The sequence below is a fragment of the Echeneis naucrates genome, chromosome 13 (genome assembly GCF_900963305.1).
Source record: "Echeneis naucrates chromosome 13, fEcheNa1.1, whole genome shotgun sequence".
Classification (NCBI taxonomy): Eukaryota; Metazoa; Chordata; class Actinopteri; order Carangiformes; family Echeneidae; genus Echeneis; species Echeneis naucrates.
The window spans coordinates 10,681,115-10,705,758 of NC_042523.1; the positions used below are offsets into that span (position 1 = coordinate 10,681,115).

At 39.7% G+C, this 24,644-nt stretch overlaps 1 protein-coding gene across 1 annotated transcript in view; it reads right to left on the reverse strand.

The window, feature by feature from the left end:
• Window positions 1–5,927: 5,927 nt before the first annotated feature.
• igsf9ba (immunoglobulin superfamily, member 9Ba) overlaps window positions 5,928–24,644 on the reverse strand; it is a 57,571-nt gene continuing 38,854 nt past the window's right edge. The window contains exons 8-21 of the mRNA XM_029518172.1: window positions 23,777–23,919; window positions 23,299–23,439; window positions 23,066–23,185; window positions 22,770–22,920; window positions 20,823–20,946; window positions 19,077–19,252; window positions 16,147–16,373; window positions 15,478–15,562; window positions 15,226–15,387; window positions 14,586–14,631; window positions 12,972–13,058; window positions 10,631–12,256; window positions 6,231–6,361; window positions 5,928–6,136 (exon numbers count right to left, since the gene is read on the reverse strand). Coding sequence (XP_029374032.1) covers window positions 5,928–6,136; window positions 6,231–6,361; window positions 10,631–12,256; window positions 12,972–13,058; window positions 14,586–14,631; window positions 15,226–15,387; window positions 15,478–15,562; window positions 16,147–16,373; window positions 19,077–19,252; window positions 20,823–20,946; window positions 22,770–22,920; window positions 23,066–23,185; window positions 23,299–23,439; window positions 23,777–23,919 — 3,428 coding nt within the window. The remainder of the gene's footprint in view (window positions 6,137–6,230; window positions 6,362–10,630; window positions 12,257–12,971; window positions 13,059–14,585; window positions 14,632–15,225; window positions 15,388–15,477; window positions 15,563–16,146; window positions 16,374–19,076; window positions 19,253–20,822; window positions 20,947–22,769; window positions 22,921–23,065; window positions 23,186–23,298; window positions 23,440–23,776; window positions 23,920–24,644) is intronic.

Here is a 24,644-nt window from a genome sequence, read left to right on the forward strand (position 1 = left end):
GCTACTTTAGTCAAATGCTACTTTCATATCACATTGCTGCTTGACTAATAACGTAATAACTGTAATACTATAACAAGCATAGAGCTATTTTTTATATTGACTACTTTAATTTTTTAAAACTTACATACATTTTCTGGTTGTACTTTCATACTTTTCTGCATATTTTCTTGGCCACTCCTTTTCTCCTCTAGCTGGTCTATGTCCAAAGGTAACAAATCCGCCTACAAGCATCTCAAATCTGACTAACTAGGTTTAACATGTTATTTCCAGTTTATTGAGTTAGTTCAAAAACCTTAAAAATTGACCCGATTTCATGAGATATTGCTGATCTCAGCTGATATATACTCACCCACCTAACTCTCATAAAACCAAAACAATTTTACAACTTTGTTTTTAGGTTCATATGAAAATTAAACTGATTCTCAGTCTTTATGCTAAGCTAAGCTAAGCTTGCTAACTGGGGCTTCATATTTACCAGTCTGGTAGTGGAATATTTTCTGTTTCATGTCATTGCATATTGAATACCTTTGTGTTTTGTTGAACTGACAAAAAACAAACAAACAAACATCCAACTAAATAATTATTCAAACAGTTACTGAATGAAGTAACTTGTTTTACCTCAGAAATACAAGCATAACAAAAAAAATCAACCTTTATGTTTAAGCGTCCTCTTGTGAAATGAAGACAGCCAGATGTCTAAAGGTTAGCCTGTGTTTGACCTGTGGATTAACTGCACTTTGAATTTTCCTCAGGTGTATGTAGATGGCTGCACATTTGTTTGTTTCCCAGCTTGCCAGAGGGAATTTGAACAAAAGTGCAAAGGTCAAGTTATTTGTTTTCCTTGTTCTGGTTCAGCCGCCACATAATTCAGTCCTTGACATCTGGGTGGATGAGGCAGCTCCAGGGTCAAAATATTAATCACATAACAGCATGTGTTCAAGCACAGCCTTTGATCTTTCCTGAACTTTTCCTGAAGTTTGTTTCTTCAATGTTATAACAAATATAGCATTTCTGATTGTTAATAATTAATTATTATTAATTATTTATTTTTAGAATACATATATTTGAAAAAAAAATCTCTCTCTCTCTCTCTCACACACACACATACACACACAGATAAAGCAAAAAAAAAAACAACAAAAACCTGATTAACCAGCTCCAGTGATGTTCCCCACTCTCTGCCCAACACCATCACCCTGTGTCCAGCGTGTGAACTACACTTCTTTTGTCACAGTTTCAAGAGACAAACCCACAACAAAAATAAAACCTCTTTTGATTTTTTTTATTATATCAAAATACAAAAATTTGAGAGGAAAATTTCGTATGGGACTAAGCATTTGAAATGATATGATGACATGAATACAACACTGCTTTCATATTCTCACAGACATGCCATAGATAGAGCATAGATCATGTGCTAGGCCCATGTCTACGTCATGATGAGCTACCAGGAGTGAGCCTGTGCGTTTTCCCTAGAAAGGCTTGAGATGGCAACGGTCACTATACAGCTGGGCTAGTTGGAAACAGGCCCGAGTGTTTTTACATCATCTTTCATTCAGGTTTTCTGTTTTCACTCAATAAAGAAATGAGATCCATGGCAGTTGAACATGAAGTGTGAGTAAGACATGATCTCAGACGATATAGAATTCACTGGACAGCAGTGGCAAACGACAGGAAAGTAATACAAATATCATACATAAGGCTTTGGTACAGCACCATACAGTATGAGTTAATTGCTCACAAAAAGTTAAGTGAAGCGTATTTCCTGATGAAGTGAGAAAACAGAATGACTAAGTCTAAAAAAAAACAAACAGAAAAAAAACAAAACAAACAACAAAAAAAGAAACATCAGGTTATCATTTTATAACAGAGTAAAGTAAAAAATGTTTTTGCTTTGAATTATTTACACATGAACATTGTTGAATTAAGTTTCAACTGAAAAGAAGGACATTATGGAAACATTATGTGCAAAAAAAACAGAATAAACAACATATAATACAGAATGTAAACATGTGATGTACAGCACAGAGTTCAGTGGATGAAAATGAAATGAAATGTAGTAAATTTTCTTCCTTTTAAGCACTACTTGGTTTGCTTGAGTATGAGCATTAGCTAAAACAGTCAGCGATGTAGTGCTTATTGTAGCCTACGATAATAATACATTCTAGTTTCTCAGTGCTGGTACACATGAAAAAACAGAGAATATAGAAAATACTACATATTTCTATTTTCCGTCCAATAACAACCAGCTCAGATGTCCATGAATGATTGCTAAATAGGCGTTTTCTTTTTTTTTTTTTTTGTATTGTCTCTACATGCAAGATTAATACAATAAAAAATCAAATTGGTTCTAAGTATCATCCTACCAGCACCTAGTGATGCGCTAAAAGCTGTAAGCGGAAAACAACAAAAGAAAACTCTAGAAAAAAAACAAACAAACAAACAAAAAACAATAAGCAAAATAGATCAAACGGAGCTAACAGTACGTCCAAAGCAGCCCTCTTTAACACTGTACATGTTTCTGTTGAATATGCAAAAAAGAGCCCGGAAGACAACATCCATTCGTAAAACCCCACGGAGAGCTATTGAGCTTTGTGTCAGCTTCCCCCCCCAGTACCTTTCTGCCAGGAGACTCAGCAATAAATACAAATGTGGTCTGGTGACTGGTCATGGTTATACTGTACAGTACTAATAGGAATTCCTCCGTCAAAAAGGTGGTGGGATGATGTGAGACGGTTGCGCCCCTGCAGTAGTGTGCTTGGAAAACAGTGCTGTTAACAAAAGATTGTAGACCTACAGGAAGTGTGTAGTAAAGATCCCCTCATGGCCTGACAATGCTCTCTGGTTCCCTCCCGTGTGTCCTGTTGTGTGTACTAGTCTAAATTGGGTTATGTTTCTCCTTTTAGGCTGGTTAATATTCTCATTATCATCACAAATATATTTTTAGAGAGGGTACCTTGGAAGCACGGACAGACATTGCAAACACACTATAGAAAACAGGTCATGGTGAGCTCATTTTGAATGTCACAAGTCTCTATTATTTGCGGTTATATTACAAATTTCCATTATTATCTATCACTGTCATCACACCATGATACTGTTATGATAAGGACCTAGAGTGTCTACCGGAGCTAGTTTAGTTGCTCAAACACACAGGGCTGTAAGAGTTGCTTGTGGAAACAAGAAACGGGGAAAAAAAAAACAACCCAAAGAACTTTAGACCTCTATTCTACAGCACCACAAAGTTAAACATAGCACCAAGTCGTAACGTTCAAAAGCAACTATGCCCTAACACACCTTTTCTTTATCAAACTAATGTAAACACAATTTCCTCCACAGCACGTATTGTACATGACTAGAGCATGTCTGTGACTCTTAGAAAAAAGTTTCCTTCAGTTTAATTGCTTTGGACACCTGAAGGCGACGAGATCTGAAGTGAATCTACATGTGTGCTCATGAATGGGCAAAATACAGTATTACTTTGTTCCAGAAATATTCTAGAGGGCAACACACTTCTGTTTCTAAAGCTTTTTCCAGTGGGCATTCACTATACATCAGAGAAAAGACTACTCAACTTGTGCAGCCAGCGGGCTATGGCAATAATACATTGTACGGTAGTAGCGTTAAGGTTTCTTTTCTTCTCGGATAAAATAATGTCTGCTAAAGTATGACAAATGAGCCACCTTAAAATGTTTCAAAAACATTATCCACTTAAAGCCATACTGTAAGCAATTACCTTTTTATATATAATCTAATTTCTTTTACCTTGGGATTCCTTCCCATCTTTTGATATACCCTCATACTCATACAATAATGTCTTCCTGTAAAACATGGTTGGATTTATCTTTACAAACACAATACACTCCATGTACAGTACATAACAAATATAGATTTTTTTTATGTTACATGAAACCAATTTGTTAAAGTAGAATATGCACTTCGATGCTCACTTACAGGCTATCATCCCTTTCTCACTTGTTAAGAGTTGTCAGTAAGCAGACATTGAGTCATTCACGTGGATATTTGCCAGAAAACCTCTGATTTGATGGTAGCAGATAGAAATCTGATATGTCTTTGAGTAACTGAACTAGCTTTAGCAATAGAAAGAGTAAGGGTTTCTTTTGTTTGTTTTTGTAGATGGCAAAGAAAAAGGAGTTTGGCTGAGAACTTGTGTGGGGCCCACCAGTTATTATCTCATACAGGAAAAACACAGAGAAGTAAAACAATCTGGACTTTGTGTGCCAACTGGTCATCCCACCAGTCACAGCCGCACCTTTTAACAATGTAACGGGTCATTCAATGTACTGTGACATCGGGACATTCATTTCCTGTACAGCAAAACATACATTCATTATCGGTTAGTGTTGAAAAATTAACAAACATACAGAGAAGTAGCTAGCAAGCAATATACAGTTGTTAAAGATAAACAGTCAAGGTGGCCATTCTTTGAATATTTTCCATTGCTTGTTAACAGATTTATGAAGCAATCACATTCTCCTCTAACAGCTGCTGTTAAACATTAACATCCTTAATGTTCTGGTTTGTTCTTTCTGCATGAAAATGCATATGTACTCCTCCACTCAAACTGGATTTGACTTTATTTGCCTGCATTATTATTTTTAATTGTATTCTAATTCTGTCCCATTACTTGGATATACACAGTTGAAGCAGGTACCCATTTAAGACGTGGAAAATGTTGAGAACAAGCAAACAAAAATAAAAAAAGAAATATGCATCATCTGTAGCATATTCTCTAATGTGTCCTTGGCAGAGAAAGTAAAAATACACATACTATTGGAGTCCCTTAGTCCCCCAGAAGAGACAAGTATGAGAAATCGAAGACAAAGGCAGTTTATGTTATAAAAAACAAGAAAGAATGAAGGCAAAAAGAAAAGGCACCACTAGACGTGCCACGTCACAAATGATTCCTTAATAATGAAATACATACTACAATACACTTCACAATTCGACACCCTGTTCTTTTAATCCTACAAGTCCAACCTCTGTTGAGAAAGTCAGTCCCGAATTATTTTTGAGAGTTCTCATGAAAAGGCTATGATCTTTGTCTCAATGCAGTGCTGTAATGATGAGTGTAAACACACTGAGCCATCAAGCACTAAAATGAAGACACTGTTGCCTCACGGTTGGCATTAGATCATAAATCAAAAGAAACACAATATGCCGGCTATCACTGATAATAAAAAGCTTCTAAATTAGCTCAAGTTAGGCCATATTATCCATTTGAATGAGAATGGGGTGTGATATAAACCTTTTTATCCATACGTTTCATATGTAAAAAGGTCAAGCACGTACAGTATACCACAAGAATTACAGCAATTCTGCGTTTACTCTGAGGTATATTTTGTGGTAAGAACCCTGTGTTTAAATACTGACACTATTTGTATTGTAGGAAAGGTAGACTCATGTCCCTGTCTGAGGACGCACCAGGCTTAACAGTACACCGTTTCACTGAAAAACCTAAAGATATGGACCCCTCAATGACCAGTGAGTGAAAAATCTTTAACGTGTTGTCACATACTCAACCAACACATTGTTATTACTGTAGGAGGAAGCTTAATTCCCTTGTTTGACTATTTATATACATTATTTATTTTCAGAGCATTTTCAAGTGAAATTCCTCAGAGACAAATAGTGGTGACAATGTTGTTTCCTGCTCCCCGGACACAATGAACTTTTAGATTATGAGATTATGAGAAACGTATTACCTTAATACATAGACCAGAATGGAGCAGAGAGAGTTGAGGTGTGTTTTTTTTTGTTTTTTTTTGTTTGTTTGTTTGTTTGTTGTTGTTGTTTTCTTGTGTGTGTGTGTGTGTGTGTGTGTGTGTGTGTGTGTGTGTGTGTGTGGGAGGGAAAGGGATGGGGGTCAGTTTAGTCGCATTCCAATGGCTTGGTGGGCACACAGGTCAGCGTAGAGTACCATAATTTGGGCCGTCAGAGTCTGCACTGGCCAGGATGCCTGTCTGGTCCTCCTCAGACTGCCTACGTTGCAGAAGGGAGGTCAAATAGAGATAGGGGTTCTTCTTGTTTTGCCTTTTCCTCTTTCTGTGGAAGTTGAGATTCTCTCCCTCTTGGAGTGTCTGAGATTGCTGCTGGGTCTGAGAGGGAGACACACCTGAAAGGAAGGCAGATTGAACCACAGCGGTGACACACCACCCACATATTTTACATTAACCTTTTGTGTCTTTTTCTCTATTTGTCAGACAAACCTGATCTCCGTCCGGAGGTTGTGTTGTTATTGTTGTTGGCGGCCACTCCCTTGGCTTTAGTAATACAGTGGTGCAGTAGTGCTGGTAAGCTCTCAGACCCGGCAGGATCACTAGACGTACCTAGAGGTTCCCTGAGAAGAGCAGAGACAGCACAGCACACATTGTACTGGATTAGTCCAACAGTTTTGTTTGGTCCTGTCTCAGAGTGAAAATACAGAATGGCACTTTCATTACTATTTGCAGTTGGTGCTATCATATGATTATATGAGCTCTTGTACTTCTACTGAGAGCCCTTTCACTAAGATGGTGCATTTCCACTTTCTATCTGCATTGATGGATGATAAAAGTTAGACACAAAGAAAGAAAGAGGGAAAGAAAGAAAAAAGAAAGAAAGAGTAGTTGACATAAGGTGGCAGTGGATTTGGTGAAATTATTGGCTACAAGTTTCTTCTCAAACAATCACTACATTAAAGACCCAGTCCAGGATTACAAAAATGATGGTGATACAAACATTTTCAAAGGGTGTTTGTTAGTCATTAAAGAACCAAAATGGATATTTCAAATCTGTGACATTTTCTAATTTTAGCAAGGGTGCCAAAGGAAAGTGAGACAGACAATAATTGAAACTTCTACTGTGCTCATCCAGGTTTGGGTCTTTAAATAGTAACTGCTTCAGAAATGCAGGCAATATTCGTCTCTTTTCTGTATAAAACTCATAAAATGAAAATAATCTCTGGAACTGTAAATTACTGTTCCTGTGACAAGATGTTCCTTTCGAATCCAATGATACACTTTTTGTTTAGTCTACACTCGGTCAGGGGTCAGCAAAACACGACACACAAAGCTGTTTTCAATTTCAATGTGAAAAAGTAAATAATATACCACAATATAGCCATGTGTCACCATTTTGCTAAATATAATATTTAGTTGGTATCATAATTACAAACTGGTAAACGTCACCCAGATCAAGCTGTACTGTCCCAAAGCTGTAATCATGGCAAAATGGAGATAGCAGACACGTTCACCACATTGCTATTATTCTATTTCGTACATTTTTTTTTCCATTTTTACGTCTGAATGTGGCATATTGCGTGAGATGCCAATTTGAGAGCATAGAAAAAAATAAGAGTCTGACCAAGTGGAGATATGTGAAGAAATTTAAATAACATCAGTCCACAGAAGGGAGATGTAACATTCTGAGTGTATTGCCAGATGTGAGAAACTGTTCAGAGAAAATAAGTAAATAAAAGAGGCTTTCCTCAGCAGTGATGGACTAAGGGGGAATATCACCATATCCCAAATTACAGACTTGCCTCTGTGCTTGGAAAACTGAGGCACATTGGTGAAATAGTGGAAGTTAGTAGCCAGAGGCAGCGATCGTAGTAATCACCAAATTGTATATTACTAGCCCCGCTTATAACACGACTGTGAAAGAGGGGCTCCTTTGTAAATAATAGTCAAGCTATTACAAAGCTAAACTTAACTTCTTGATCATAATCTATGGAAATGTTAATGACTGCTGGCGAGCCTATCTAAACGGACCTTTGTCACACCAAAGGTTGCTGACCCCTGCAGAAGCTGCATGAGCTTTTCTCTCGACAGTTGCATCAGTCGGACTGTAACACGTCTCAAACCAAAAAAATCTGAATCTGCTCCTGATACCTGAAGAACTATTTTCATTTCATGAGTGATACATTCTACATCAAGTTAAATGAAAATTAATCAATGTTTAATCAGGAGAACAATAATCACATCGAGTTGATCTTCACTTTCATTATATGCAGTATGTTTTAGTAGCATCACCTCATACCGAATACTGGTTTTGTTGTCCATCTCTCATAGAAAAATTCAATAAAGTCAAATAAAATCCAAGTAGCCTCACAAACTCAACGTTTAAGTTTGATGAGGTCCATGAGGCTTTATGTTGGCTCAAGGTCTTTGCATTTCAAAGAACTGAATACAAACAGCTTCAAAACCTGACTTAATGCTTTCATTAAGCCAAGTTGCTGTACCAAACATGTATTGTTTCAAAGGGCATAGGAGCACAAAGCTTTAGAGATGCTGTCCATCATTTGTCACTGTGGAGAGAGAGATTGAGAGCCATTAGCAGAGAGGGTGAGACAAAACTGAGAATTGCAACAGTCCTGGACAGATAGAGAACACTTTCATTATCACATCAACTGTGTTCTCACACAGTTGTGCCACAGTCTGTTAAAATATAGTACATTTCCATAGACATAAACACTGTACAGCACACTTTCATAAACATGAACACTGTGTACAGAGGCTTCACCATGCTGACGGGAGGAGATGGCAGGAAGAGGAAATGGCCGTTAAAGAACAAGTCACATGACAGGAAGAGGAAATGGCCATTAAAAACAGTCACATGACAGAAAAACGAAAGCACTTAGGACAACAAATGTGACAAAGAATTTAGTTTGAGAATTGTTGTTATTTGTTTGGTCATAGAAAGAAGTTTAGAGAATGCATGCATGGCATTTTGCACATGGAACAAAACTTTAAAGGGGAATACTCCAGTCTATCATTCATGTGCGTCCTCTATTGATTCAAGACTTTTTTTGGTGCAGGGAAACATGTCTGTATTCAAACAATCAAGACACAAAATCAAATGCTTCTCCACAGTCCAAAACCGCTCCACGTGCTTGCTGTCAAGCGTAATCACTGCAGCCTATGCCACAGTATAGCAGGCTTACTCTGCCTTGGAAGTGTATTGACAAATGCATCCTGCAGTCATTGTTACCATTAGCTGTACTTCACTTGAATCCAGCACAGAGGCACAACCCAAAGCGATTCCCCTTTAAAGGAGAGAGTGATTAGAGCCCTCCCCCTGCTGACCCCTCCCCTCTCAGACATGGGTCCGACCCTTACCTATTGCGGCGTAGGGGACCGGGTCACAACAACGCTGCCCAGATAGCTGAGATCAATCAAAAACAAATCAGGTAAGACCCTTACCCTCTATAAAGCAGCAGCCCTATAAGCTACTTTCCCTTAATGGCCAGTGATAGTGCAGGAGCAAGTCTCTGCCTCATGGCTTTAGCTACTGTATGATTGTAGCTTCTAGGGTTGTGAGGTGGGTGTGAGGGGGCGCAGGAATGTGTGCAGTCTAGAAATACTAGGGGGCATAAAAGTAATAAGCCTCAGCTATGTTTACATGAGCTTTCCTGCATCAGTTCTGCATCCAGGGACCCTCATGTATGAAAATGTTGGATATATTGGAAAAAATACGGTCTACTGATATTAACTGTTGTGTCTCCTGACTCTCTGGGGTTTTTGTCCTGGTTACCACTTTCTAATAAGCCACGTTTTATAAAGGCCATCTGATGATTTAAAATTTTTAAGTTGTAAACTGAATGGTTGATAAATAATTACGTTTGCATTAGAGGACAGTTGCAAATCATTAATGACAACTAACCCTTCATTAATCCTGAACATTTCTTTAAAGGATTGCTTGAAGACCTTCTGGAAGAGGTCTGTACAGCATCTGCACCAAAACGCTTTTAATAATTTATTAATAATTACAATTGCAGACCTGGATTTTCATAAGAATCATCTATGAATGTTGCATTATTGATTTATCTATGAAAACTTTCAACAGCAGTACTGATTGTGTGTTACCTTTTATAATAATACTGTATACAGGCTGTAATTAATGGATTTATTTGATTGTCTCCTGATTATGGATTAATTAACTAAGCACAGATGAAACAGTTATTTATAAAGTGTGAATTTTCAGAAAGTGGTACCATTTAAAGTAACAGTATAAATGTAAAAATGTTCAATAAATATACACGAATCTTGAGTAGGACAGTAATTTCTGGCTAATTTGCTTCATTCATATTTTGACTTTCATACTTCTATCAATAATCGACTCCATCAAATAAAGTCTTTGTCAATCTGTGGGAAATAGGCTTCACTGTTCAATAAGAAAGACAGAAAAAAATTGCATTGTTTTAAAAGCAGTAAAGTTGAGGGTTTGTGCACCTGAAGTGTTTCATCTAAATCTCCTTCCTGTCATAATTTTTAAAGTTAAAATTCATTTTTCAATTTTTATGATCAATATTTTAGTAGGTTAAATATGAGCTATCAAATAATAAAGACAAAATTGCATGATCTTAAAATCAAATTGAGCTTTAACATGCCATTAAATTGTCAAAGCTTAGAGAACTGTTGCTTTTATGATGTTACAAAGAGTGCTAAATGCAATTACATGCCTTCTGCATATTTGAGTACAATATGCATCTTAATTATTTCCAAAGTGGAAACATCAAAGTAAAACTGTGGATAAATACTGAGGATATTTGGACTAGAGAGCAGATGAGGAAACAAGTCTCCTCTTTTAATAAATATGTGACTATTCTCTACTGGAATGGATCACCTACCCTGAGGCTGATATCTGGAGCTGAGAGGGTTCTGAGGGTAGCATCTCCTCCTCTGTCCTTCTCTGGGATGGCCTCTGCCCGAAAACATCCCTGCCCTCCGGAGGGGGAGAGGGGGACTGGGAGGGGTAACTGGCTGCAGTGGAGGCATAGGACATGTGGGCGTGGTAACTGGGGCTGGGTTGCGTGGTGCCCTGGGTTTGCGTGGGAGAGGCGGTCAAGGAGGACCTCCGGGAGAAACTGACAGTGGCTGAGGGCTGCAGGGTGATCTCAGGCATCTCCAGAGACCGAGAGGTGCGGAGGATGCTGGGGCGCGGAGGGGGGCGCACTAGAATATCTGGAGAACCTGGCTGGGTGCTAAGGGGGCTTTGGGAGAGCGGAGAGAGGCGCGAAGGCTGGAGTACTAGCGGGGGTAGGATGGGGTCTGCCCGGCGCCCTGCCCTCGGGCTGAGCCAGGACTGAGGACTACTACTGGGGGCTGTGCTTGGGCTCCCTGCACGGGCTGCCGGGTCAGGGTAAGGCAACACTGGTACACCCACACCGTGGGACGTGTGTCTGAGCTGGCCGAGACTTTGGGCCTGTTGCATAGCTAAGCGCCTAACCGGAGGCCCTGGGGGCCTGTCTCTGCCTGGGGGAGCCACAGGGACCTCCAGTTGCAGGAGTCCAGGGCTTGTCGGATCCTTTAGGGAAGGGAGGTGCAGGCGACTGGGGGGGAGAGAGTGAGGAGGGTATGGGGGTGGGTCAGGGAGGTCCTGGGGATGATGTAAGGGATGGTGGGGTGGGTATATGAACCGTGGACCCTCTAAACCCAGAAAGGGTAGCTCATGAGGCTGCCAGCTTTCAGGTGAGCGGGGAGGAGGGCTGTGTGTGTGAGACAGAGAATGGCCCGAGGCAGTGTACTGATGGTGCTCCATCTCTCCACTCTCCTCAGGGATGGAGGGGTAACCAAAAGGGCCCTCGGCGGTGCCTGGCGGGGAGGACAGAGCGGAGCTACGCGGGCTGATGTCAGGCATGTAGAATGGCGGTGGAATCCCTGATTCAGCGCGACTGCCTAGATACCCATAGAATGGGCCCTGGGGAAAGCCCCTGTAGCGGGAGGCGGGGGCCTGCCCTGAGGCGTGAAGTGCACTGCCCTCTGCAAAGCTCATACCTTCCATGGGCCTGTGTAGGCGGGGGCTGTAGGTGGGGGGCTGCGTTGACTCCAGGCTGGAGGACGTTGGGGAGAGCTGGGGCCGCAGCGTGGGCATGATGGGCGGCAGAGGCCCAGGATCAAAATCATTCTCCTCATCAGACTGCCGGAACTCAGGGTACATGTCAGACTCCTCTGCGAAGGGGAAGCCTTGGATGCGACGGGGCGGTGGGCTGCTCTCCATGACAAAGCGGCCATCAGGGCCGCGGCTTATTAGCTCAATAGGCGTGGTGACCTCTGCTTCATGCTTGGACACACTGTACTTCTTGCTGGCTATGGCACGCTTGGTTTTCTTGTAGAAGGAAAGCTCTTTGTCTTTTTCTCTCTGAGGGCTGGGCAGCTTCCTGACATACAGGCCTGGACCGTGGGAACCCTCTGAAGAAAGAGAGCGTGGCCGAGATGGAGGGGAGCTCTCTGGACTTATCTTCCCCGATGACAACCTAATCAAAACATGCAGACACAAGACACTGGCATTATTTAACACACACTGAAGGAAACTCAAAGGGAAAGCATATTAACTATTTTTACAGAAAAGAAAAACCTCTGATGTTGTAAATTAACTTGCATGATCCAAGTTTCATTCTTAAACTGAACAGTGACAAATTGACACAATACAAAGCCAAAGCACTATATCAAGGCAGCCATAATGAAGAGCATTATGATAATGACCAGAGTATGGCGGCAGCGGCATCCTAATGGAACAGCAGCTAATGAACCAAGCTAGGATGACAAGATGAAAGAACGACAGAACCATGACAACCATATCACTTATCTATTGAATCTACATCTTCTTGAGCAGATGTGAGACCAATTTCCATATGCTGCACCAAACGGTGGTGTGAGGAAAGCAGATGACATCTAACCAGGCCTCATTTGCCCACACCAGGAGCAGCATGGTCAACATTTACCGGGTCACTGAATGTGTCACGTAGATATGCATTATAAAGAGTGCATATACACAGTACTCTACTGTACATGCAGCTGAGCTAATGCAATTGATTCCCTGTATGGTGTGTCTGCATGCAGAAAGACCAGCACTAGGCTTCACTCCAAAAAATAGTCACTGTCAATTGATCATTTCTATGCAATGCATTAACCATGCAGCCAAGCCAGTGCAGTGCAGCACACTGTATTTTGGTGCAGGCAGGCACTCACAGGGGGCTGGCGGGCGGGGGCAAGAAACTGCTCCTGGCAGGCTCGTCCCAGCAGGGCTCTACCCCTGGCAAGGGGGTGAGAGGAGGCCTGCGATGGGAGACAAACGACATGGGCCTGGTTCATCTTTATCTATGCCACTTGCAGGAAGGACTGAGTGTGAACTACCTGACCTGCCTGGACCATTTAATAAAAGAAAATATACCAAGGTATCTGATGTTAATGACTTCTCTGAATTCTAAGGCAAACAAACATTTACTCTGAAATGAGGTTTGCACAGATTATTGTCACAAATGAGCTTGTTTTGAGATTGGAATGCAGTCATACATGTACACAGGTTTTACAGACAGACAGACAAATACACATGTGGCTGATATTGTACATTAAATGTGCAGCTCAACAAAAATAGCATTATTCACCACTGAGAATCATGCAGAATGCTGACAGTGTCTGAGGTTAAAGAATACAGATGGATCAAAAATCAATACACAAACTGCAGCTTGGGCACTCTGGGTAATGTGATTAAAATGCTGATTTAGCTGCTTTGAGCTCTTCTTAATCTTAACCATGATCCGCTAGAGGTTGCTACTGTACATGTTCTTCAACACCTTCCATAGAAACGTGAGTGTATGTGCTTTGTTCTGTTTTTTTAGCATCCACCTGGGCTGTTTCATATTCTCTCTTCTTATTGGGGGCCAACCAGAGAAGCTGCATAAGCACTCATGGTGTTCCTATGTTTTTATTTTATTATTATTATATTTTTTGTTGTTGTTATCATCCCACATCTGTCTTCTGCAATGGAAGTCTATGGTACCCCCATATACCTTTATTGAAAATTGTATTTCTAAATTGAATTTTATTGAAAATGGAGAAAAAGATTCTGCATTCAAAAATTTTGTTTGATTGCGTAAATTGGCAGATTCAGACCAAATATCAAATAAGGTATTTGTTGGATTTTAGAATTTCGTTCGCCCACCAGGGCCAATCAAAATTGCAAGTGAAGCCACAAATTATGAACATACCTGAACCTTTAGCAATCACATTGAATTTTTTAAGAACAAAACTTAATTTTCACAGGTCAAAAAATAAAAATCTCTTATTTAAGAAACTTTATTAAGAAACACATTCAATCTCTGAAACAAGCCTCACAAATGTTATGGATTTTTCATTTTCAAAAGTGTTCGCCCGTCTCAGCAAATCAAAATTGGCAGCAAAGCCACCAAACATGAACTTGGGACCCCACCCTTAGGATGCATTAAAAAAAATTCTGACCACTTGAGGTGCTATATTAAAGGCACCAAACAGGAAAATGGCTGATATCGCAGAACTTTTGATTGCTTACCATGACACTTCCTCATAGTTTATATAGTCACATACCTGATATCATAACAGTCATTTTGCTTTGTAACAAAATAGGAGAACACATGCATGCACACCTGTGTCAAAAACAGCTTTACTGTAAAGGCTCTAAAAAACTCTTCTGAAGTTTTCATTGTTATTTATTCTTAAGAGCTGTCACGGCGTGCATTAGATGTGAAATTTTACAAATGGTTTGAAAGAATATGTACACTAGTAGCCACCTCTGGTAGACTGCAGGCGCTCACTGGTTTTACTTACGGTGACTCAATGCTTTTCCTGAAGTGTGTCACCGACAGTGGAGGATCTGAGAGGAGAGACGAGCATTCAAATTTAGCAATTCCTCAGCTACACACCATCAGTGGAAGTCATACACATGGAGGGATTTGGAGACTATGGGGCCCTGAGCACACACATGCAATGCCCCTCTCACCCCTCATACACAGGCAGCAGCGTGTCAATTTTTTATATTTCTTTATGGTTGTTCGGTGTCTTCTTTAGTTCAATTAGTGTCTATTTTCAGTGTTTTTTTTGTCTCTTTGATGGTCCACTTTAACACATCTAAGATGGCTGTGCTTTGCCTTTTTTTCTCTTTTTATGACCTTTTTCTGTTCATAGTTATCTGTGGAAGTTTTTTGTCTCTGTGGATGACTTGTGTCTCATCTCTTCTTGTGCCTTTACAGCTGTTATGAATCTCTTTATATTTGTAGTTATTCTGCATAGTATTATGGTCTTAATGTGTCTTTTGTGTCTTCTTTATGTCTTTTTTCATTGAAATATTAACAGTCACTTCAATAAGAAGCTTTCGCTGAACCCCAGGGCCTGTGTCCGTTAAGTAATCCATCCATGTGTAGACATGTACTATATTTAACACGTGAATTAAGAGGGGAGGGACACTGACCTGGTTTACGCTTAAGTTTGCGACGGTGTTGCTTATTAACAAAGCAAGCTGCTAGAGTGCTGAACAATACTGCCGCAGCCAGGAAACAGATAGTTGCCACGACACCTGCCACCACCGGCCGCGCCAGCCCTTCATCAGGCAACTCTGCAGGAGGGAAGGGATCTGATGTGGCAGAGGGGGTAGAACAGAGTTGGAACACACCTGGCCCAATCATTTCTGCTGTCTGTCATGTTTTACGGTGAAGAAACTGACCTGTGCTAGATACTCCCACCACATTGCTGCTCTCACTGATCAGGTCATCCATGACAGCCATCACTCGAAACTCATACCAAGACTCCTGTCATGGAGAGACATAGGGCAAGCTCCTCTTATGACCATCTCATACACTGGTATTTGTATATAGTTTTGGAGATCATGGTTAAGCACTGAATGTTCAAATTGGGTGATATATCAATACATTGGAATCACATGATTAAATAGGTGTTTATGTAATCATTATACATATAACTATATTATTATAGTCTATATTATATTAATGACTGGGCTGCCTTGTAATTTTCTTCCAGCCGCAGTCTCCATTTGAAAGTTGCAGCGGAATTGGAAAAGGCTAAAAATAAGGAATTAATTTTTGGCAGTGACAGCTTTCATATGAATGTCACTCCTCTAAATCTTATTGCATATTGTGTGATAAAAACGTGCTCTGCATAGAAGGAGAATATTGAAAAAGTTATTTCCAGATATTCTTGGCAGCATGAAGTAGTGAGATTGTTAACAAAGAAGGGTTCTGTTGATTAGCTTTTCAGCCAATTATTTCTATAATTATATCCACTGTGCCTAGTACACTCAACAAAATAAAAGTACAAAATGAGAGAAAACTCCCATAGGCTCATGTTTCCAAATCAAAATGAGAATGTGACTGACCTGAACAAGGTCTCTGGCTACAAGCTCATTCTCAGTGGATGGGATCAGGTCATCCAGAACCTCCCACCTCTCCCCGAGGCGGAACTCCATGATATATCGGTCGATGGGTGAGGAGTGGTTGGCTGGAGGAAGCCATGTGAGGAGGACACCGTGCTGCGTGCGATTGGCTGTGAGGCACCGTGGTGGAGTAAGAAGCACCAGTGGTTCTGGGGTACCCAGAGGAGAGCCTGTGGACCAGAAATGGGACACCATGAGGGTCTGTACTAAATGCTGTTGTACATTTTGAGATATTTCACAGGATCCCCTCACATGAATGTGTGCAGCCACATTGTGAGGCTGCTGTATCAACAGGTACAGAATCACAACAGGGGAAAAATTGTTTGTAGATCCCCAAATGGTAATAAGGCTGTAAATGATGGCAGTGAGCTGGGCTTGAATCACTGCTGTTTGATTTCTTTTGTGAAGATTAAACAAAAAATAGACAATAGTTCATAGAGCAATGCAGTACACAACTGAAACCTTATTCTGCATTACCATTCATCTACTGGCTGCTCTCTGTGAACTAGGTCAGAACCTTCAAGCCCCATTTAGCTTTTGTTGAATGAAAGAAAGCTTCACAAAACACTGATTATAGCAGAATCTGAATTTGGACTGTATAAAACAAGACTTGTATTGCCAGGAAGTTAATGTGTTCAAGTCCTAAAGACTATGATCACATTGTTGAACTGTCTCATCAAAATGAACAAGTTTGGAGCTGATGACAGAGTCAACAAGATGGTGTTTATCTGGAGCAAATCATCCAGAGCTCAGTGATATATATTACCTTTCCTCAGTGTTGGAAAAGATGGATATTCTCTATATCTACAGGGGTTATTTGAGTTGTAATGTTAATTTTTACATTATATTGAGATTTTAAGAAAAAAAAACAACAACAAAGTGAAAAAACAAATCAAACTCAAAGGTCTCTAAAGTTTGATGTCACATCTTGTTTGCTGAGAAACCAAAAATCGTTTGCTTCAAGTCAGTTTTTTAATTTATGTAACAACGGTTCACAGTTTTCTCCAGGCATTTTCCACATGGAGCAGGTTAAGACCATCTCATGAGAAATATTTTATGGAGACACAACAATTCCCACAAAGTAAAGTAAAGTAAAGTAAAGATTAAAAAATGATCTGCAGGAAAACTAATTAGAAACTCCAGTTTGATCAGCTTTTGTACTAAATTAGAATCATGCAAAAGTTCATTTTCAATTAAATGAATCAATAAAACCACCAATCTGAAAAAGGTCTGTATGAATGATCAAGAACTATTATGACAGTTTAATGTTGAGGTGTTCACTTTGCTCACACTCAAGGGATAAATGGATCATCATGGATCATTAGTCTTTAGTCATTAGTCTTAGACTAATCAAAGAGATCTGCATGAAATAATAATAACATTTTTATTGTGTTGCCTCAAACCAAAACTCTGTATATTATATTGGTAGATGCACTGATGTCCATATTTAAGGAACTATGTGGGAGCGCCAATTGCATTTGCGTGGGTTTGTATTATTGCAGTTGCTTTTCTTTGTTCTGTTCACAAACAGACACTTTGTGTGTAAATTCTTGTATGCATTTGTCCATTTAAATCCTTCACTTCTTTGTCTTTTCCAGTGGCATGGTGGAATATGTAGTCACGCACTCCACTCCCTTCATGCCTGTATTTTTGTTGAGACACTGAATAGTATACACCTTCAATTTTGTTTCCAGGCATACAAAGACTGACCTGGCAGCATCCACATCAAAACTAAACTTGAGTTACTACATTCAGCTCATTTGACAGACTAAGCTTTACTGTAATGGATCTCTGTCAAGGCAAACATGTGGACTTAATAATAACTAATAATAAAATAATAATGTTAATAAAAGCCTCTGGATTGTACATGTGGCTTTAATGGGACACCTAAATGGAAGTGTACCATCATTACTGCCATAGTTACTCCTGTGCTCATCCTGCTATGTTGTTTCAATAATGTTTGCAGTGAGAGTTATGTATTGAATTGCTCAGTGCACTGAAGTGTATCCACAGTGCTACGTAAGACATTTCAAATTTAAACTCTGGCACATTTCAGTGCCTTTCCTGATCAATTTTGTGCAGTTCTTCTTATGATGCCTTTGGCGTCAGGCACAGCAATAAATGGCGGAAGGCATGCTGGGTCATAACGTCATTAAAATGACAAACCTAGTTAAAGTTATGCTTAGTTTCCTTTATTGAAATTACAGATCATCTTTATTGGAGAAAGTTCCATATTGCACTGTTTTGTTTTTTGATCGATGTTCAGTTCAACATATTTTTGTAAGCGTATGTAGTCAGCTAAATCCCATATTAAACTTTTTTTTTTTTTTTGGTTGTTGTTTTTTTTTTTTTTTTTTATAATCAGAGAAGGAGAAAATGTTTTCCTGCCCCAAATCTACACAGACTCGTCAGACCCTTTTCTCTCTATCTGGTGACAACAGCCTGTACAGGTAAGGTAGAAGAGACTGTATTTATGTGAGATGTGACACGGGGCATTAACAAGGGTCTACCTTTCAGGATATTGATTTTGAGTTCACAGCAGTTATGAAGCTGACTGAGATGAATATTTTTATTGAGTCATATCTTCTCTCATGTGTATTTTTGCAGCTGGAGGGTCAGACAGTCAATGTTTGAAGAGATTTCTCTGAAATAATCAACCCGAAATGCTGAGCAAATGAGGATAGGATTTCAAAGTGAGTGGAAATTACACCATTATATACATGAATTCAAATATCACTAGAGGGCAGTATCTTCCACATTGTGTCTGATGAGAGTCTAAAATTAGAAATAGTCTCAATGCAGCTGAGTGGGTTGATTCGGAAGTCAAGAAGAAGCAAACATGGATGGAAAAACCTTTGATTAACTGCACCCACCTGCAGTGTTGACTGTCACAACTTCACTGAATGGGCCCGTGCCCAGTTTGTTTTGTGCCAACACACTGAACTGGTACTCTGTACCAGGCTCCAGCCCTGGCACCACCAACCAAGTCTGAGCACCAGAGACAGGCATTGAATGCCAGTCGTGAGGACCGAAGTCTATTCTCTTTGACCTGAGAATGATGCAGAGAAACTGAAGATTAGTTAGAGGGTAAAACTGTATAATGGTGAATAAAGTCCTAGCTGCAATTAATCTCAAGACAATAGCGCTCTGAAAGTGGGTGGGGAAAATGTGGTGCTAATTTAGGGATTGAGCACTGAATAGATTTTTCTCAGTTTAAAATATTTTTTTCACTTTGAAGCATGTCATGGTCTTGCACCAGGCTGCTCCCCTTTTTTCAGCTGTTTTCCTGGAAAATGTCATTATCTAAAAATTAGATGCTAGTTATTTTCAAGTCACAGGAATTTTCCAAAAAAGGCCCACACAGGAAAAGGAGTTAGGAGTTAGTTGCAGCATCTATATTTGTTTTCAAGAAAAGGATTGTTATTACAGGGAAAATAAATTTGTGTGCATTGGATATTAACTATTAATTTACTATTGAAAACATTAATTATAATTAATTCTTTATTTTTCAGATTGTGAATGTGCAGCTCTCCTTCTCATGGTTGAACTAGAAATACCCTGAAGTGAACAGACTAATCGCTCTCTATTATACTTGGAATTGGAACCAAAATATTGAATGTGTGTTAAAATCTTTAGGAAAAGAAAATCTGGGAATCACTCACTAGTTCTCATAAAACGTATTTTTTGGGATTATCAATAAATTGAAACAGTCCAGATGAGCGTATCAATATTTTAGGTTGATTATGCCCCTCTAGACTATTTTCATTTAAGTCCTCTCCTCTCTCATCTGAGTTATGGCGGCTGGAACAGTCAGAGACATTTGGACTCTGTTGGACTCTGCTCAGAGAGCTGCTAATGAATACATCACATTGATTGGGAGACGTGGAGGGGACATGAGATAATTAAAAAATTGCATCTTTTGGTTTCCTAGAATCAATGATTTGCCAATTCAAACACTGACGTCTAATAACATCTAATAAAACTTTTAAAACTACTTTAAAACATCCACCAAGTAGGCGTGATCGTTGCAGAAACTAAATCAAAACCTGATTTATATTTGTACATTGTGAAATTCAAATGTTTTAAGTATATCAATTATCTCTTACCAAGGTAATTACAGGGATCACAATTTGTAGTTTCATCTCCATGCAATATATTACTGCACATAAAAACCCTCTTTGGAAATCATTCAAAAATGTCCCTTTTTTCATTTTTACTATCAACACATGTGCATCTATTGTTACCATGATGGATGGGTTACTCACGCGCATAAAGGAAGAATGAAAAATAGACTCTGTTCTGACTTGTAGCAGGGGCATATCTCATGTGTGATGCTGAGTGGGATGTTACTGCAGTGACACTCCATTACTTTCCCAATACACACTATGAATTATGTAAATACACACCCACTAAATACCCTGAGAAATAAGCTGTCAAAACAATTCTGCGGTGAGCTACTGATTGAATTTCTTATTTTATCACCATCAATAAAGGAGGCAGATGGGAAAAAAAAAAAAAAACCTCCTAATGTACAGCAAACAAGGCGATAACCTCCAGATAGTGTTTCCACATCTGCAGACTGACTGATGATTGATTTGAAGTGAACTAAGAGCACTCACACTGGACCGTACCACACAGAAAAGGTCTGTTCGAAGCCACCATCATAACCTGGTTCCCAGGACACATTAGCAGAGGTTGTTGAGGGCAATACATGGATATTGCCAGGAGCGTGTGGGCTGGTGCCTGAGTGGTTTGTAGAGACAGAGATAGAAAAATTGAATAAATTAGTCCATATGAATACTGTATCACCATTTTATCTATATAGCTGGTGAGCCAGACTCTTCAATCATACTTGTTGAGCTCAAGTCAAAGAAAGCAAACTGTGCGCATATTACTGCTATTTTCATCCCCAAACGGCTGTGTTGCATCATGTGTCTGCTTTACTTGGATAATGTCATGCTGGTTGAGGTGACCAGCGTAAGGCCAAGTTCAAGACCAGCGGCACTATCTGCAGCTCCGCTCATCCCACCCACCTGGCAGCTGTGGAGCACGGCCCAAAGCCAGCTCCTTCTCACTGAGGAAGAGGCCAGAGTGTGGTCTGAGGAGCACAGCTGTCTGCACCGGCCTGTGACACCTGTCACCTGAGGGCTGCTCACACAGCTTCGCCACAGCACATCCACCCCATAGGCACTAGGGCAATGGGTCACTAGGCCAGACCTACTGTCTTACTGAGATTTTAATGGGCTACCACAGTTATATAGAACTTACATATATAGGGCTCAATAGGGGAATATAATATGGCCACTAACAATCTCGCTGAGAGTTACATAAAAATACAGACACCGTCTCATATATGTAAGTAAACCATAAAGTTGGGACCAGCAGATGGCAGGAGATGGAGAAAGTTAACACAAAGTAGCTTACTTTTTGAACAAATAAAGGGTTTCCTGAACTTTTCTACTTCCATGTGGCTTCCTTTTTTAATGAAGTAAATATCTGTAGCCTTGAAGAAAAAAGATGTGTAATCCAGAAAAGTTTTATAAGATATATTGGATTTCTGTGAAGTACAAAGCATAGTCTTTTTCTAGATAACTTTAAATTCAGATAAAGATCTGTGTATCTGTTCAGATTAAACAAATGAGAGTCAAAAGCGTTATTTACTTTAGAGCTGCTGTTAAGTGGAGAATTTTTTCCTTTAATCAGACCCAAACTGTTCTTCCCAAAAACTCTTATACTAAGACAACTGACTCATATTAGTATAAGTTTTTTTATTTAACTCTTGGTGAGATATTGAATGTGTGTATTTCCAATTTCACTTTAGCTAAACTGCCCCTGAAGAACAAGACTTTTGTGTACTTTGTTGCAATACAATTAAATATTTGAGCATCGTTATTATCAATAAGGTAATACACCTGCATAATGACTTAAAGCTGGTTTAAAACTCTGTATAGAGCCTTTATCTACTCAAAATCGCTGGTGTTATTGCTGCTACAATTTAAGGAAAGAAAAGGGCAGTGCAAGTGCTACAATCTATAAGTATATCAAAGGACACTATGGTTGTGAGTCATATTTAAAGGCAAAGGCACAATGACTAAAATTTGATCTTTAGAATTTGTACTATTGGTGTAAAATGAGACTTTCTTCAGTGTTCATGGCTCCTTGCATGGTCCTCCAATAAGCTTTCTTAGTGCATCAGAATATTGGCTCCTCTGTTTAAACTTAAAAATATCCCTGCATGCATTTGTCTTAAGTCAATCAACTTAAGAGTAAAAAAGATGTTCTTGGCCGAATGCCTGAACAGACAAACGCTGATGTGACAGGGTTTTAGCAGACATGAGTAGCAGATTGTAGTTACATATTTGGGCTTTAATGTAACGGATAAAAGCTATTACAGATAAGATCAACTAAAATTTGCCCAAGGGGATATAGGCTAGAGGGATAAGGGTCACTACTTTGTCATGCAAATCATTTCAAAGACACAGTAGAATGAAATCACAATAAACTCAGAGAAATTAAGAAAGGCCAGTGGTGGAGGAAGTTGAGAGCGCTGTGCAGATTCTTCATACCAATAACTAGAATACGTGTGCTGGCAGTGATGCTCGTGACCACATTGGTGGCTACACACTCCCATTCTCCATGGTCTTCCTTGCTGAGGGACAGAAACTGTAAGCTGCCACTGGGTAGGATGTTGTGCTTACTCCTGCTTGGCTTCCCCACCTTCAGTGGACACGAAAATTACAGCAACATGGTGAAGAAGTGCCAGTCAACCACATTTCAGTAAACAATGGGTATAATCGAAAACACAAGCACGACATGGTTTACTTGCAAGAAATTTGCGATGGTAAATTTTTGTCTATCGGACCTTTCTCCAGGTGATGGTTGGTATATCAGGGTCTCCAGAAGCAGCACAAGGGATCACTAACTCTCTCCCAGCCTCCTGACGATACTCCCCCCCAGGCCTCACATTAAAGTAAGGGGGATCCTTGATGAGCACACACAAATACACATCATGCAGACCAGTGGAAAGGGGAATCAATGTGGAAGCAATAGTAGAAACTGAAACAGACACTTAACTACTGCTTGAGCCTTGTGTACCTTTAGCACCAAGTTGGCAGGGGGGGACATGCCCATGGTACCCAGGGCGTTGTAAGGCACACAGGTGTAGGTGCCCAGGGAGTCTTCTGTGGCCTCCGCCACCCGGATACTTCCATCTGGCATCAGGCTCCAACCAGGGTACTAAAAGAGAAATTGCTTCATTTCAGGGTTCCTCAAATCTCAGGATACCATTTAATGTATTTGAACTGCTCATGAAAAAAAAAAAGACCATTGGACCTGGATGGACTCTGAACACAAATATGTAAACATGTATTATGAGGTTAAACTCTTGTCTTTATCTATGCTAAGCAAATCCAACTGAACCTATTCAAAACAAAAATCTATTTACAAACTTATTTAATATACAATTTAGTGGTTTTGCGTAATCGCTGGTTCCTGAATGTTAAATTGGGACAAGTCATCAAACACTGAGATGTAAAGAGCAACACAAAAGCAGGAAGCCCAGAGACAGGCTGACCTTCTCCACTCGGAGAGGATAGCCGTCTTTCTCCCACTTGACTGATGTCACAGGTGGGTTGGCGTCCACCGGGCAGCGGATGATGCCTGGCAGTTTCCGTGGGACGTAGATGACCGGGGGCATGTTGATCACTCGGGCAGGGTCTGTATATAAAGGAAAGATGTGTTTTAGACTCTATGATGAATAATCAATATCTGAACTGAACTTTCATATTGATAAGTGTTTTTCAAACAAGAAACCATCAACCTGGTTTTGATGGTAAAAATCAGTATCTAAGAGCAACAATTCACATTGAACTTTACAAAACTCACGTTTTGAGCTTAAGTTTGTGAAGATTGCAGAGAAGAACAAATAATGCAATCTAGAAATACAAATTCTCACACAATCTTTGACATTGATAAATCTCACATAGGTCATCTCTTTGCATCACATAATACTCACAAAAGATCTTTGTCAGATTATTTGGATAATGAAAGACCTGCTGGATAGTGAAGCGTATCTGTATGACATGAAATGGATGTTCTCCATGTGCCTGTGTTGGTTCCTTCCAAGTGCATTCCATTAGTGTTTTTATTTTTGCAGAATATTAGCAGGACTATGAAATACGAGCATGTAGGAGATGTGTTTGTAACTTTAGGGGCATTAATGAAAGAGAAGCCAGGACCAAAGTCAGATGAGGACTTTTCATAGATGTGGGACTGATGATACACCTTACATCTGATTTTAACTTATAAAATCGTCGCCATGGTAATAGGCTCATAAACGTTTAATAAATGGCATATAAGACAGTTGTAAACAACTATGAGGACAGTTTTGATCAATGTGTACTTCCTCAAAAAAGTTATAGCCAAGGATAAATTTATTATTG